Below are 15,038 nucleotides of genomic sequence, written 5' to 3'. Positions count from 1 at the left end.
AAGAAATTTAAATTTAAAAAATTAGCAGTAGAATAGGAGGGTACTATTGTTTACTATTTGTTACTTTTAAACGATTCTGGAATCCTCCGATTCAAAGATTGCGGATTTATGGATTAAAGTCAGGTAACCACAGTAATATTGGCGGGTTTCGACGTCGCTACTCGTTACTTCCTCATAACAAGAAGAAAAATATTGGAAGAAATTTAAAAAAATAGGCGATTACGTCGTCTTCAACAAATTACGCCCGAACGTTTCTGAAGATTCCGTTATTATACGATTGCGGATTATTGGATGACATTTAAGTGTAAAAAAAACGGTTTTTATTTTAAAATTGCGCATAACGCCGTCTGCTTCTTTTAACAACCGAGCAGTGCTGTAAAGTAGCTAACTTTTAAAGGTTTTAATTAGTTAAGTAAATTAAAAGGAAAGAAAAACTAAAGATCTTAGAAACCGTTTTTATTTTCAAAACTAGGACAGCTACAGACTGTGGTAAGCACGAATGGATATGCTCGTTTATGTTTTAAACCCACGAAACCGTAAAATATGAAACAGTTTGTATTGTCACCATTCAGCAATTCATTGATGGATGAAGTGTCGGACAAATTACACGTAATTTATACATTAACAACTTCACCCATCAACTAAACGCAGAAAAATAATGTTCAATTCTTAAATGGTTGCATTAAAACGTCATTCCTTAACGTTGGTGGTTGTTTATCACATTTTTTTCTGTTAAATGTGCAATGATATTTCCCATCGAAATCGCGTGTTTCTGTTCGATACTTCTGACCTGTCATTGAGCGCAACAATACTAATAGGCGGTAAGTAAATTGAATTAATATTGATTTTGATTAAAGGATGGATAAAACATTTGAAAATTATATATAACAATAAAAAAGACTTTTTTAAATTTGCAAATGGCATTATGTAAATACAAAGAATCTGACCATTCAACAAAAGATAAAATAAAAAACATTGAACAGGATTTTGAAACCGATCTTGCATGGTAACGAACGTACAATTGTAGCGATCACCTTGTGGTGGTTTATAAACCAAATGTAAACAAAAGTAAAATAAACAATGACAAACACTATTCATTTATGTAAAGCTAAATTTCCAAAAAAGGATAGGTATTAAATGAGCATGTCCAAAATGGTCAAGATACCATCAACTTCGATCAATGACTACTAAGCCTATATTAACTTATACCTTAAGGATGAGTTTGACTAAGGCCAAGAAAAAGGTGATTTCTTAGTTTATATTGTCCTACAGAACTGAAAGGCAATGGTCATTGAAGCCATATACAACTGTTCTGACAGAATGGCTGCCTAAAAGTCTACTTAAATGATCACACAAATACTGATTGAGCTTATTCTGGTAAAACACTTCTCAATAAACGGATGACGGAAACCTCTGGTCATTGTTTGCAATATGCCGTCGAATATCGATCTGGAACAACACATACATACATTTAATCTGTTTTGGCGTTCATGGTAGTCAATAATTATGTCCACAGTGGGATCATACATAGGAGTCAGAGTAAAAACAACGCGGATAGGATGACAATTCCTCGGACGGCTTGTTACTATCAAAGAATAACTCGAAAAGGTTCTAATATATATTTATTTCAAAGCACTTAAAACCTTTTCATCCCTCTTCTTTATAAACGCTAAAAGCCTGTCAAAAGATAGAATCTTTTGTGTCAACGCTAATACCAATACCAATACATTATGATCAGTGTTTGAGGAGATAAGCTACTCAGTTAATGTGTGTATTATTAAACCACAAAAGCAAACCATAAGATTAAATTATACACCACGTCATTTAAAATGTACTAGGTTTGAGATGTTGTCCCTGATGATAGTTTTTTAACATTGCCACAACACAACATCTTTTATTAATTTACACTAATTTTTGTTTGTGAATTTAAAATTTAATTTGAAGGTATGCGATGCAAAAAATCGTTTTACATGCTATCGAACTATTGGCAAAAACACCTTGTATAGATATAAATTATAATGGTATTTGCAGCTTTATATTTTTATAATTTTATTTCAACTATAAAAAGTCGCGAATTTGCTTAGTTTTAAATTCACTAAAGCCATACTTGCTTAAAGTTGTTATTATTTTATTTCTCTTTGCTTTAGTTGTTTAATATTCTATCCCTCTAGATAATAGCTTTTTCACATGACGGGTTTAACAGGCATCTGAAAATCACCTAACAGTATTCTGATTTATGTAAATCATGTAATGTGAATATGATGTGGGATACACACATTATTTAAAACAGCCGGAGACTAAACGGACTCAAACAAACAATTTGCTTGATGAAAAAGAAGGGATGTCTGCAATGTTAAGAAGTATTGGTAATATGAGAAATGCCAAATAAGCGTTGTTATAATCACATGACCGATGATCGGATTGATTACATTGGCAGGGATTGTAATAATAACAGTCACACGTGCGGAGGTTTTTTACGTAACAGTTGTCATATCATGACATATGAATGTATGAATGTTTCATTTCATTTACAAAAATTGGAATGAGAAAATTCAGCGCGAGGTTCGCCAAATGTGAAGTGACACACAACACGTGCGGAGGTTACGTAAAATCTCAAAATAATCGTCCCCTTTGTTTCATTGATACATTGAAAAAATACAATTACACTCTTCATTGTCCTCTTCATTGTCCTCTTTACTTGCGTTTGTACAAAATACCAACAAAAACAATTCTGCAGTACACTAATACCATAAAATAAAAAAAATCTGCAGAACATTACGTTTTGAGATTTCAAGTTGTGAGTTCAGTTAAATGATCACCAGTGTGACTTTTTGGGATGATTTGTCTATCGTGTAGACTTTCCGGTACAAGGGAAACGGTATACAATGTCTTACTAAGTATCTGAATGCCTACTATTATCTCGATTCTGGTTGCGAAATATGCAGACACAACACTCGAACAAAAATGTCTTGTAAACGCTTGCAACGTTTACTTTCTGTAATGATTTCTTTCGATCAATTTGCGTTACAACCTTCCCCGTGAGTCTAAACGCTAAGAACATTTTAAAGAATGCTTGTATGTATTGAGATATCGGCTTACTTTGTGATGTATGTAGAGCCAATATCAGTCTGACGAGGGAGCACAATCACGCTAGGACCTAGAAGATTTTTGTTCTTGGTGAGTCTTTCCACAAGAGTCACAGGTTTGTTCACACTGAGACACATGTTTTGAAAGTAATATTTATGTGCAAAACTACAGAAATAAACTCAGTAGCCAAAATTTTAAACTTAAACCCGTTTAATGTCACAGGGTAAACGTTACACCCATTTTATCAACGCTGTTGATTAGTGAAAAACAACGCTTAGCGAAGACATATGTGTATTTAAAAACGAACGTTAACGGCCAAGTGGCATACGCTTTAATTAATAACTTGCAATTCATAAAGGTCTGGCCACGTTGAACATCTTTATTTAATGCACAATCAAGCCTACCCATCATGATTAAGTGTGATTAAATGGCGTACGTGACAACAGTCAGAAGTGACCACAAATCCCAGTCATATCTTTATATAAACATAATTCCAGAAGCACAGTGAGCTAAAAGGAGCTCTTGATGTGATTACCCTAGCTCGTTTTCGAAAATAAAACTGGTTTTTAACGTGGCCGATGTTAAGCACCAATACAAGGATTATACCTGTGTTGGCTTTTAATCAGTACTGGGTAAGTCATCTTCCCAAGCCAATTCAACATATTAGCCACATATTGGCATCAGTTTAACAGTGGGCACCAGTCTTTAAAGGTTGAGCTGCATACTGCACAGAAAATACCTACCTACTGTTTTCCTGAGTTAGTTTATTACATTGACAAACGTCCCTTCAGTAATAGGTGTGGGACACTTGGGTCGACAGTCAAATGTTTTATCACTAGACTACGGATCCGAGACTGGATTAATACATGTATTTAATTTAGCTGCCAATCTATAAGCATCCCATTTAGGAGCCAAATAAGGTTTTGTGTGAACTCACGATGAAACTAATATCAACTTTATTTTCATGAAATAAGTATAGGTTATAGACCATGTATTATAAAAATACACAAATGTATTCGAAGGGAGCGAGACCCCTAGGGTTTGAGGCAGATACTTAAACTACTAGATAACTCACTGATTGACACTCGTTTTCTTAACCAATATATATATGAAAAACTACAGAAACAAGCCCAGTAGCTCATACACATAACATAAACCCCGTTTAATGGCACAGGGTAAACGCCAAAGAATAAAACAAAGAATCAAAAATTCACAAACAAGAAACAACATCACAAAACTCCACAAACAATGCATATATACTATATAAAACTTGATGCGTTTATCAATGGTCATTTGGCAAAAGGTCTCGCAGTAAATTCAAGACATGTTGTATTTGTCAATGCAAAGTAGTCTGCAAGTTCTCGTAGATAATTGGTTTGCACTGGTTCTTGTGGGGATAACAAAAGTCACAATTCGGGAAATCAGCCGCCGGATGTATCCATGTTCAATTAAGGCTTGTCTTTTCCGAATATCGTTGGAACATACGCACACAAGTTATAATTCCCATTGCTATACATACGTCAAAACTGATATACTAATATTCGACAAATTTAGTGTTCTTCTGTTATCAAAGCATAACGCCTTGTTTAACACAAGTAATGAGTTATTCTCAGAATATATTTAAAGGTAAATTCTCTCAGATGGGTTAGGTAGTACCGGCTTCGGTTTAGCACACAAGTGCAAGTACGTGTACATATACGTATAGGCACTGTTTTGTGTACTACGTCAACCAGTGTGTTTACATTCTACCAGTTAAGAATGACAAACATGTATGATATAAATGCAAATGGTACATCTTTATTACACTGACCAAAGCCATAATTATAATAATATGTGTACATACATCACCCGACCAAATATTGAATCGCATTCAAAGATTAGAAATAAAATACTTGTTTAAACATAGTAAACTGTCGCTGTAGTTGATTTTACATCATGCGTTTAAACACGATAATTATACTACTGCGGAAGGAATAGATGTCCGAACATCAGTTTGTGCCCTGTTTACTCTCAACCACATTTCATTACGGTATCATTCATTCACTGCCACGTCAACTCTAGACCAATAAAATAAATCAACGACGAAAAAGGTAATCTATAAAAGTTTTTAAGCACTTGCTGTTTGAGTCTGTCAATACTTTGCTCTATAAATGTTAAGTGCTAATATAAATCAAGACTGATAGTTTATTTCAGAAGTCTATGCAAACATATTTTAAAAAGCAATAGACAAAACAAAACGCCAAGCAGTTTAGGAAAAATACTACAACCCGAATCCAACCCCCTCTCTGATGTGCTTATCTATATCGCCTTCATAGGTAGCTTATAACGCCAATGCTAGTGTGACGTCACATACACTAGTATCAAGTTCGTGCTGGGCATCAATCTAGTGTAAATTTGAAAGGGATATCTAAGTCTCCTAGTTCATCCTTGTAGAATTTGTCGAATAATTCGCTCTGAGTCACCGTGAAAAGGTTTTTCCAGTCTCCAACCTCACCTGTAGCGAAACAAATACACATCTTTAACATATGTTTGTTTGCGTCGTCCATATCGATTCACATAATTCATGTATGACCCGCTTCAATCTGTTTACCCGTTGAGTACACACAATATTCTTTTGCAGTATGGTGTTCTCGTGAAAATCGAGCAATGACAAAAATAAAGCATATGAACAATAATTCATTACCTGACCTCAAAGGGTATATTGGCATTTAAGAGCAAAAGTGTTTACTTTCCCTTAGTAGTCATTTTATTATTCCAGCATTACCCAGAACAAAGTTCGTTACATTTCCAAATTAGACCTCTTCTCATTCTAGCAAATACCAGGACACACTTTGTGACATACCCTTGACAGTTATATTCTCATTCAAGAAAAGACCAGAATAAAATTCGTTACTTTTCATTAGTAGTTATCTCCTCGCTCTAGCCAAGACCATCGCCAACTTTTTCTTGACAGTTATATTCTCATTCTAGCAAAGACTAGCACACAATTAATAACCTTTCCTTATCTTTTCTTTTACCTATATCCCGCATTTTCGCATTCAAATTTGTTATCCAATTTCTTTTATTACTGATTGACGACAACCTTAAAGACTAGTGTCGTTAACTGTTTTGCATTAAAGATAATTTTCCATGAAATATAAAGATCTGTATGTATGCGATCTTTATGAAACTTGGATGTATCTTGTTTGTTATTTTTTGTTGTAGTGTTCTATATCTTTGGAGTTTACCCCGTGCCAGTTAACGGTGTTTTTTGTTTAACCTTTTTGCTACTGTACTTGTTTCTGTAGATCTAATATAAGTATTGGTCAGAAAATGTATAGGTTTACCATTTAAGACCAATGTGAATGTTGGTCATCCCTGGAATATTATAGGTCACTAGGTCAAGTGTCACAAATTCACCAGTGCTATCAATTGTTCAATGAAGTCAGGCATTTTATCCAGCCTATTATGTAGGACCAGTGTGAATTTAAGTGATCTCTGTCAAAACCAGGTAGGACCAGTGTGGATATAGGTCATCAACATTAACTTTTTCATCTATAAACATAAATCCTTCTGTACCATCCCATTTGTCAAAAGGAAAATTCCGGCTTTAATGCGATTTCGGCATGAATATCCTGTTCTTATTCTATGGAAGACAAAAAAAGAAATACCTTACCTTTTCTTAACAAGGGCGACACCTCCGCGTTTATTGAGTACACATCGAGATGGTTCGTCATCGGGTTGGAGCGCATACTGTCGAACAGGCAGTGGCCGGTAATCGCGTCTCGAACGCCCTCTGTAAGGTTACATATCATCATTAATTGTACATAAAACACATAGTACAAACTCAATTCTAAAAAAAATAAATATTTAAGACGCAGAAAATGATTCAGATCACGTTCAACCTACAAGAATATCATAAAAACATTATGAATACAGAAATATCATATATAAACTGTTGCAATAATAAGCATCTTAAATAATAGCACATATCCAATACTACAAAAACATAATACAGCCATTGTGTACACAAAATAGAAATATCTTACAAACACTATATATATATAACTTTTTAAAACTGATTGTTTGAATCGTAATTACCCGGTTGATGTTGAATTATGTCGTTAAATAATAGCATTAGATTTTCTGTAAAAAAGCTTATGATATCCTAGCATTTTTATGACAAAATGAAGAGGGAGTGGCGTCATACCTTGAAGTGGTTTCTCAAGGAAGTCACAAAGGCGGTCAATCTCCCGTCGGAGGTCACTCTTCATGTCCTCGAAGTAGAGGATGCAGACACGTGGGTCCTCCCGCCGTGCCCACCAACTGCGCGTGTAGTCGAACCAGGACCCGTGGTCAACTGTAAAAAGTGAAACGTAAACACTTCTTCTCCATGTTCTTTTTCAACATTGTTCTGTATTTAAAATACTTATTTCATCTAATTTAATTTAATATTTTTATTTGCAAACCATCCCATTAATTTACTTGCATGCTCGCTTAAATAAGAAGAGATAAATACGACAGCAGCAGCAACAATAATACATTTACATACATTTTGAGCAATTCGATGGCCCGTTCACAAAACGAATGACTTTTTTAACTCCCGTACACAAGCATACCGTGTCCGTCTAGAAACATGTAGAAGAAGTCTTCCCAGGATCCGCGGAAGTCACCGAATGAGGAACTCGCGCGGTAGAAGTGGTAGTATGAGACGCATAAATCCTTTGGGTTTCGGAATAGAACGATCGTCTGAGGAGAAAGGTTAAGATGTTCTTATATGTTTGCCCTTAATCATAATGACAACTGTCATACAGAAAAAGGTCATCGAGTGGCAAAATTGACTGGTTGAAGGATCAACATAATCTTCTGCAGATTAGAAATATGAAAAAAATGCTCACACTCACTTCAATATGAAATTATACATAAATGCATTACATGTACAATATCTGAAAATCGAGTTCCTTTTTCTTGTTTGGAGTCTGTATATATATGAGTAATTACATGAATATGCCTCAATTAACCTACAAATTGGCATCCTTACTATGTATAGAGTTACATACCTTGCAATCTCTTGTTTTTAGCTGCCTTGGCATAAGTTTCACAGGAAGATGCGTCTTTATAACTCTTGGTGACGGCATTGGATTAGCTAAATCCAGCCCAACCTCGTTTAAAACTTCGTCCTTGAACTCTAAAAATGGAGACCGGAAGTAAACAGGTTTCTGGATTGCTTCGTCAAAGTTCCCATCATTCATAATCAACCACGTGAGTTCCTGTAGCCATGTTGTACCTGCAAACCAATGATAAATATTCTGAAATTCGTTTTATCTGATTTGTTATTCTGTTACTGGCCACAAAATAGTTGTATACCTTATAGAGGGTAAGCGATAAAGGATATATGAGGTAGACTCTTTTTTAAAAACAATACCGGCCTGGCTCATTCAAGCATCGAAACCAGAGCAAACAACTCCTTTATTTTTTCTTCAAAATTAAAGTATTTCACTTGACTTTAGTTCTAGCCCATACCCTTCCATTGATAAAAGCAGAATCATCTGCGATGGCGAACGTGAACTGAAAATTAACGTCAAATCCCGTAAAGTTTACGAGGTCAAATTGCTAACAGAGTTTGCAGTTGAACTAGCACAGATACTCACAACGTTCTTTTCGTTGACTAATACGGCATTCCTGATTACTTGAAAGAACGGTGCATAACAGCAGCGATCTTGGCGAACTGCTACTGAACTGGACTTTACTATGTACCTAAATATGTTTCTTCAACAACCGTTGTCCGAAATGCACTATACATAGGAGGATTAAAACCAATTCAGATGCACAGGGTTACACAGAAGACCAAATTTAGAAACAGAGAAATCTAATGAGACCACTTGTAGTGTATTCCCTGCCATAGTGTATCCAAAAATTGGAACCCACATCAGAAGGCTGGAGATGGTCGAACGACGATCAGCCCGCATGGTATTCGTAGACTACAGGAGAAACAGCAACAAGACCGAGATTCAGTGGACCCCATTACAGGAAAGGAACACATTGGTTAAAGTCATCATTACGTTCGGGATTGAACACCAACTGCTTTTACATCCCTAGAAGTTTATCATTGTAAAAACCACCAGCGGCTTCAGTATGATCAGTTTGGAACCATACGCTCGAAACTTGTAGGCCTGTTGAGACGTCCCTAGTAGCATGCTCATTGCAAAACCTTACATCAGCGACCTCGGTTTGAAATATCGGAAACCATTCGTTCGTAACCTGAAATACTAAAACAATGTTCTCCCGAGATACCATCAGACTGTGGACTGGCAATTGGGACCTGTCATACCATTGACAACTTCGGAAGTTAGGTCCTGACAGCGACGATATTAACATTCACTATAATATATGTATTTTAAAAAAACTTCACAAACATTTTAGCTTTATTGTCCAACATATGTGCCATTACGGTTGTATACGCAGAGGCTGTGATAAACTGTATCGAAAGGAAAAGACGTATGAAACTGGAATGCATTGCAATCTTGTTAAGTAAATATCCAGCATGCAAGCGATAAGAGTATTTATATTTGTAAATACGCATGTGTTCATAATAATCTATCATGCTTCGTTTCGGATCTAACACAAACTAGTTTATCTGGTAAAAAGCGCATATTAAAGATTAAAGCATTGTAGTCAAAGCTCATATTCGTAAAGCGCCCAGAGACATATAACAGGGCTATATATGTGGGAAATATGGAAATAAAATTGTCATAAATATAGACGCTTTCGTAAGAACTAAGACGATCGATGTAGGAAATAATCTGAAACAACATCCGTTGATTTGTCCCTGTTGGCTATTGCTTCTATATTACCGTGATGTTTATGACCGTATAAGTCGCATTCACCAATTGTTTTTGTATTATCTATTTTTGTCTGGATAGAAATCCTCTAGAATAAACCTTCAGATTTCAAACACAGAGGTTGCATAGTACAAGTACGTTTGTATTAAGTGTATAACATATTTATGAAGAGTATATCAACGTTTCCTTCGTGATAATAAAATAATAAAATAATAATAATAATAATAATAATAATAATAATAATAATAATAATAATAAATAATAATAATAAAGAAAATGAGCATAAAACACGGTAATTCTACCTTATGAGACTTAGCATTCACCAATCATTTAATATTTTTGCGCTTTCTGTTATAAAATACACGCTACAATCTTGTTATCAGGAATTATTATTTTCCATAAATGCTAAATTTAAGACGTAGTTAAAGGTTTATCAGTCAAAAATGATGTGAACTTTTTTTATATTTGTGAATATACTAAGAGTGCCACTTTTATAAAGATAATTACAATAATTATGTGTACATCTTTATTGACCAATAATTAAAGCAGACCCACAGTATTTCACTAATGTTTAACTCATCATAAGAATGTGATTATTCATTTTTCATCCTAAAACTTGTGCAATAATTTGTTGTTTTTTTGTGTGCGTATAATTCTATTTTAAACAATGATTTTATCCTTTTGGGAGGTATGATGACATTATTAACTATTTGCACCGCTGTTTGAATAATAAATAAAAAGATAAAGAGAAATATGGCTGGTTGTAATTCATTGTATTAACTTGACATAGCCCTTTACGAACATCATCTCAATATATCATTAAGATTGAATATCTCAAGACAAAATAGTCTTGATGTCTTGAACGGTAATAGATTATTGGCCTGGAGAAATTTAAAGTTTCGCGAAGAAACATAGGCACAGAACATTGATTTCAGCTAAAGTCAGCTCAAACCCCATTTAATTGTTATGGAGAGTACTAAGGGCGAGCTTAGATCACATGTTTCGCGTTATCCTTATGTTTAAAACTGTTTTGATGTAATTTAAAACTTCATCTTTATCGTAGAGTGGGAGGTAGAACTTTATAACAATATGCAAATAATATACCAGTGTATGAATACACGTTTTATTGCTTATAATAACTGTGTTAGGGTGGTCTGTTGATATAACCATATGGGGTACTTCCTCATGACATCACCAAAATGAACATCAGGACTAGTTTTTTTGTTTTTTTTCTCTTTGAAACCATTTCCGATAGCCCGTTAATTGGTTAAAAAAATAAAGATATATATACATTTATATATATACACACACACACACATTGCAACACAAAGGTTATGGATATCAAATCGGAGTACATTTAAGACAATTAACATTTAAACATTCAATAAGTATCAAAACGTTTTGTGTTTGTGTATTGAAATAAAACATACTGTCGTTTATATTATCTAACAATATATAGCTATTTTAATATTTTAATCGATTGATTAAGGATATTTTAAAGGTAGCAAAATGAGGCAAAAACAAATAAACCAAAAAAAAACAACAAAAAAGCAAAGAAACCAATAACAACAAAACAAATACTCACTTTAGAAGGAATCTATATTAACATAGAAGTCCTTAATGAGTATGATTTCTACTGAAATTATAGGAGTTCTCACGATGTCTACTAACAAAAGCGAAATATTAGAGACAATCGAAAAACTATTAAAGAAAAAAAAAACAGAAGAAAGTAATACAGAAAAACAACAACACTATTTTACTACAAACGTTTAAGCTTTTCGAAAAAAATAGATATCATATTATGATTTTCATTATTTTTGTGCAAGTATAAAACAAGGGTCTCTAAACTCGCCTTAAGAATGCTAATTATGTTTATATGTTTTAATTCGTCTATTACTTATCATATATGATTTATATATTGCAAATCCAATGTAGGCTAGCAGTATATTGATATCATTATATTCTTTACTGTATACTTTGTATCCTATAACAATATATTTAAGTGATTTAAATGAATGGTCAAAATTACAACTCTTGAATTTACCAGTAATAACATTCCAGAAATTTTCTACATATCTACATTGAATAAAAAAGTGGTCGAAATCTTCCATTTCATTACACACGGAACACATTAGAATATATCTTATTTTCCAGGTGTATAGGTTTATATTAGTAGCTGTTATTCTATGAATCAATTTGAACTTAAATTGTTTGATTCGATTATCAAATATTTTTTTATTCAGCACAAAATAAACCGAATTCCATTCGATATGAGTATCATTAAGTTCTGTTTCCCATGACCTTTGTGTGTATGGTTTTTCTGAATTTCTTGCCAATTAAAAGTTGTTTTATGCATTTGTTAGTGCTATTCATGAACTTAAATTTGTTCGGTAATACTATAGTTCAGTCTGTTCTAACGTTTGCTCTTATTGGCTGATGCGTGTTAAATGCTTGTTTACAAATTGTTGGAATATCTTTTATTAAGCGGTGGATTTCAGATATCCAATTAGATTTTGATTTTAATTTACTTAATATAAATGTTTCATTGTTCTTTCCATCTTTTAATATATCGTCAACTAGTTGGTTTTTACCCAGGGAACTTGATCGAAAATCAATACAATTATGCTAACCAATGAGAATAAATTAATATTAATACAATACCAGCTTTTGGGTAGGTTGACAGGAATATATCCGAGTCCCTCACTTCGAAGTCCTTCACAGCGTCGAGAATATCTGGTGGTGTGTAACCGAAGAACAAGACCCCTTCATATACGTGCTCTCCTGCTCAGTGAAAAAAAAAATGGAATATGTTTATCGATAATATTGGTGCCTTTTGCTCTGGAAATCATTTAAACCGTTAAATTGTTTCTTTTACATTTTAAAAAGGCGTTTGTAAATCATACTGTATATCATCGCAAATTGTAAAACATTTTTTTCTTCATTCGTTTTAGTTAATCTGTACACTTTATAAGCAGCAAGCATCATTATCATTTGCAAAGCAAATCAAAGTCTGATCCAGTGTTAGTTAAAGAGCTACAGAAGGATCTATGATAGAAAAAATATTCCAGCGTTTTCGTGAAAGTTTTCAACATTCTCGATGTGCTGTTTATTCACTCAATTCATATAAATTTCAATCTTGTGTACAAAATACAATTTGAAGCTCCCATTGTGTATTTATTTTCACCTGATATACAATTTAATGGTAAAATAACAATACAACATAATATTTAACCTGGTAGAACATGTTCGTGCCGTTTTTCAATGACATCAGATTCTTCATCCTCATTATCCGACATTTCGTTTTTTTTGTTTTAAATATAACACGTACAGAATTTCTCTTAAATTAGTTTTGTAATTTCTAACGTTTCATTCAATAATAAGATTCCAATCATAGCAACTCCATTTCCGAACGCTTAATAAAACCAGCGTCGATATTTTAGATACAGCCTATTCAGATGTTTTCAATACCCTGTTCGCAGACCTGAGATTCTATTGGTTTTATATAAACACGAAAATGACTACGTACGTTGCATATCGATTAGCAAATTACCAGTGAGCTTGTAAAGGTCAGAAGCTTGTGGAAAAATGATCTTAAAGCACGCCAAAGGTTCCGGATTGTTTGACGCGATGCCAAGGGAGGTTTCAAAGGGACATATTGCAGTTTAAAGTTGACAACTAAAAAGGCAACAATTGAACATTTACATAAGACATAAGAAAATCCGGAATAGTGCAAGCTATCATGAAGGGTTAGGGTAAGATGGAATATTACCACCGATTTGCAATACGGGTGCTAATACTTGCAGCCGGGACAGGATTTTTTTTTATCGAAAGTTGATACAAGTAAATATTTTACCCTTCTATAAATTTGGTGCTTGCTGCTTACAAAATTAATCACATAATTTGTTGTTTTAAATAAAAAGTAACATTTAAAACGGTTTAACTAATGTTTAGAACAAAAGGCATCAATACAATCTATACGAATATTCCAAATATTTCCAGATATTCTCGACAACGTTAAGGACGTTTATGAGAGGGACTGATATTTTCATGTCAATCCACCCGAAAGCTAGTATTGTATTAACATTAGGTAAGACACAATTGTACAATATACTTTTTTAACTTGTTTGTTTCTTTATAATCACTTTCGAGCCCGTTTCCTGGATAGAACAACCAGTACTGATGTACATTTTAGAGATATCATGAGAAAATGCGTCTGGTGGGAATATAACCCACAACCTTTTTGGTCATATCTTTAGACCACTCTAACACAATTAGTTATAGATGATATTGATATGACACATGGGAACAAAGCTATATAATAGGCAATAACCTACCAAACCCACGTCATCGATGAAGCTTTGATTTTCATCACATCAACTATAAACATTAGGACCACTGAAACATGGCATCTATGCTTGCCTAAATACTATCTCGCATTAAATCCCTACTTAAGGCGCTTACGTCTTGCTTTCAATATCAGATCCGGAATTGGCTAACAGCGAACCTTCCTTTAAATGGGTTTTGAACTGGCTTAAGCTAAAATCCATCCTTTGTGCCTTTGTTTCTAAACATCTCCAGTCGGATAGTTTATTACTTTCAAGACATTAAGGATATTTTTTCTTGCAAAATTCCATCAGATTGATCATATAGAGGAATGTTCGTCAAATTAACAGATGAAAAGACAACAAAAACTTAGCTAGCCATAATTCCCTTTTTCTCCTATACATCATGCAAACAGCGATTAAAGCAATTATTTTTTGCAACATATTTTAGCATTTCACAAGTCATAAAACATCACACTATTTTTAAAATAAGCTTATGGGCTTCCGTTCCAAGGCGGGTCCTAACAATCCTTTATAAACACATCTACTTTTTATATATAGTATATATGCACTGTGTTGTTTGTGGAGTTTTGTGCTGTTGTTCAATGTTTCTTGTTTGTGTTTTTTTGTTTTTGTGTTCCACGTCTTTTGCGTTTACCCTGTGTCATTAAACGGGAGTTATTTTTAAACCTTTGGCTATTGAGCTTGTTTCTGTTGTTTTTCGTATAAACATTTTAAATGTTTGAAATCAGTGTTAAAGATGAACACGTTATTTGTGGAAGTGTGCACTTTTAAAAGACGTGTATTG

General features: G+C 33.8%; 1 protein-coding gene across 1 annotated transcript; it reads right to left on the bottom strand.

Annotated features, from left to right (window-relative positions):
- Nucleotides 1-4,080: 4,080 nt before the first annotated feature.
- Nucleotides 4,081-13,364, bottom strand: LOC128206675 (sulfotransferase 1C4-like). The gene is made up of 7 exons (XM_052909285.1): nucleotides 13,141-13,364; nucleotides 12,570-12,689; nucleotides 8,127-8,353; nucleotides 7,686-7,815; nucleotides 7,277-7,426; nucleotides 6,743-6,862; nucleotides 4,081-5,581 (listed from the first exon to the last, which is right to left on the bottom strand). Exons 1-7 carry the CDS (start codon nucleotides 13,202-13,204, stop codon nucleotides 5,466-5,468), a joined length of 927 nt encoding a protein of 308 aa, XP_052765245.1. The 5' UTR covers nucleotides 13,205-13,364; the 3' UTR covers nucleotides 4,081-5,465.
- Between the last annotated feature and the right edge of the window lie 1,674 nt (nucleotides 13,365-15,038).

The sequence above is a fragment of the Mya arenaria genome, chromosome 10 (assembly GCF_026914265.1).
Source record: "Mya arenaria isolate MELC-2E11 chromosome 10, ASM2691426v1".
Lineage (NCBI taxonomy): Eukaryota > Metazoa > Mollusca > Bivalvia > Myida > Myidae > Mya > Mya arenaria.
Note: the sequence above shows the minus strand (reverse complement) of the source record. Positions and strands in the feature narration are given on the sequence as shown.

What these genes read in the sequence shown, in the direction of transcription:
- LOC128206675 (XM_052909285.1), bottom strand. Translation starts at nt 13,204, where the DNA reads ATGTCGGATAATGAGGATGAAGAATCTGATGTCATTGAAAAACGGCAC. An exon ending in GCACGAACATGTTCTACCAG is followed by an intron (nt 12,690 to 13,140) that starts GTTAAATATTAT and finishes TTCACTGAGCAG; the next exon opens with GAGAGCACGTATATGAAGGG. An exon ending in GTCGCCCTTGTTAAGAAAAG is followed by an intron (nt 5,582 to 6,742) that starts GTAAGGTATTTC and finishes GTTTCGCTACAG; the next exon opens with GTGAGGTTGGAGACTGGAAA.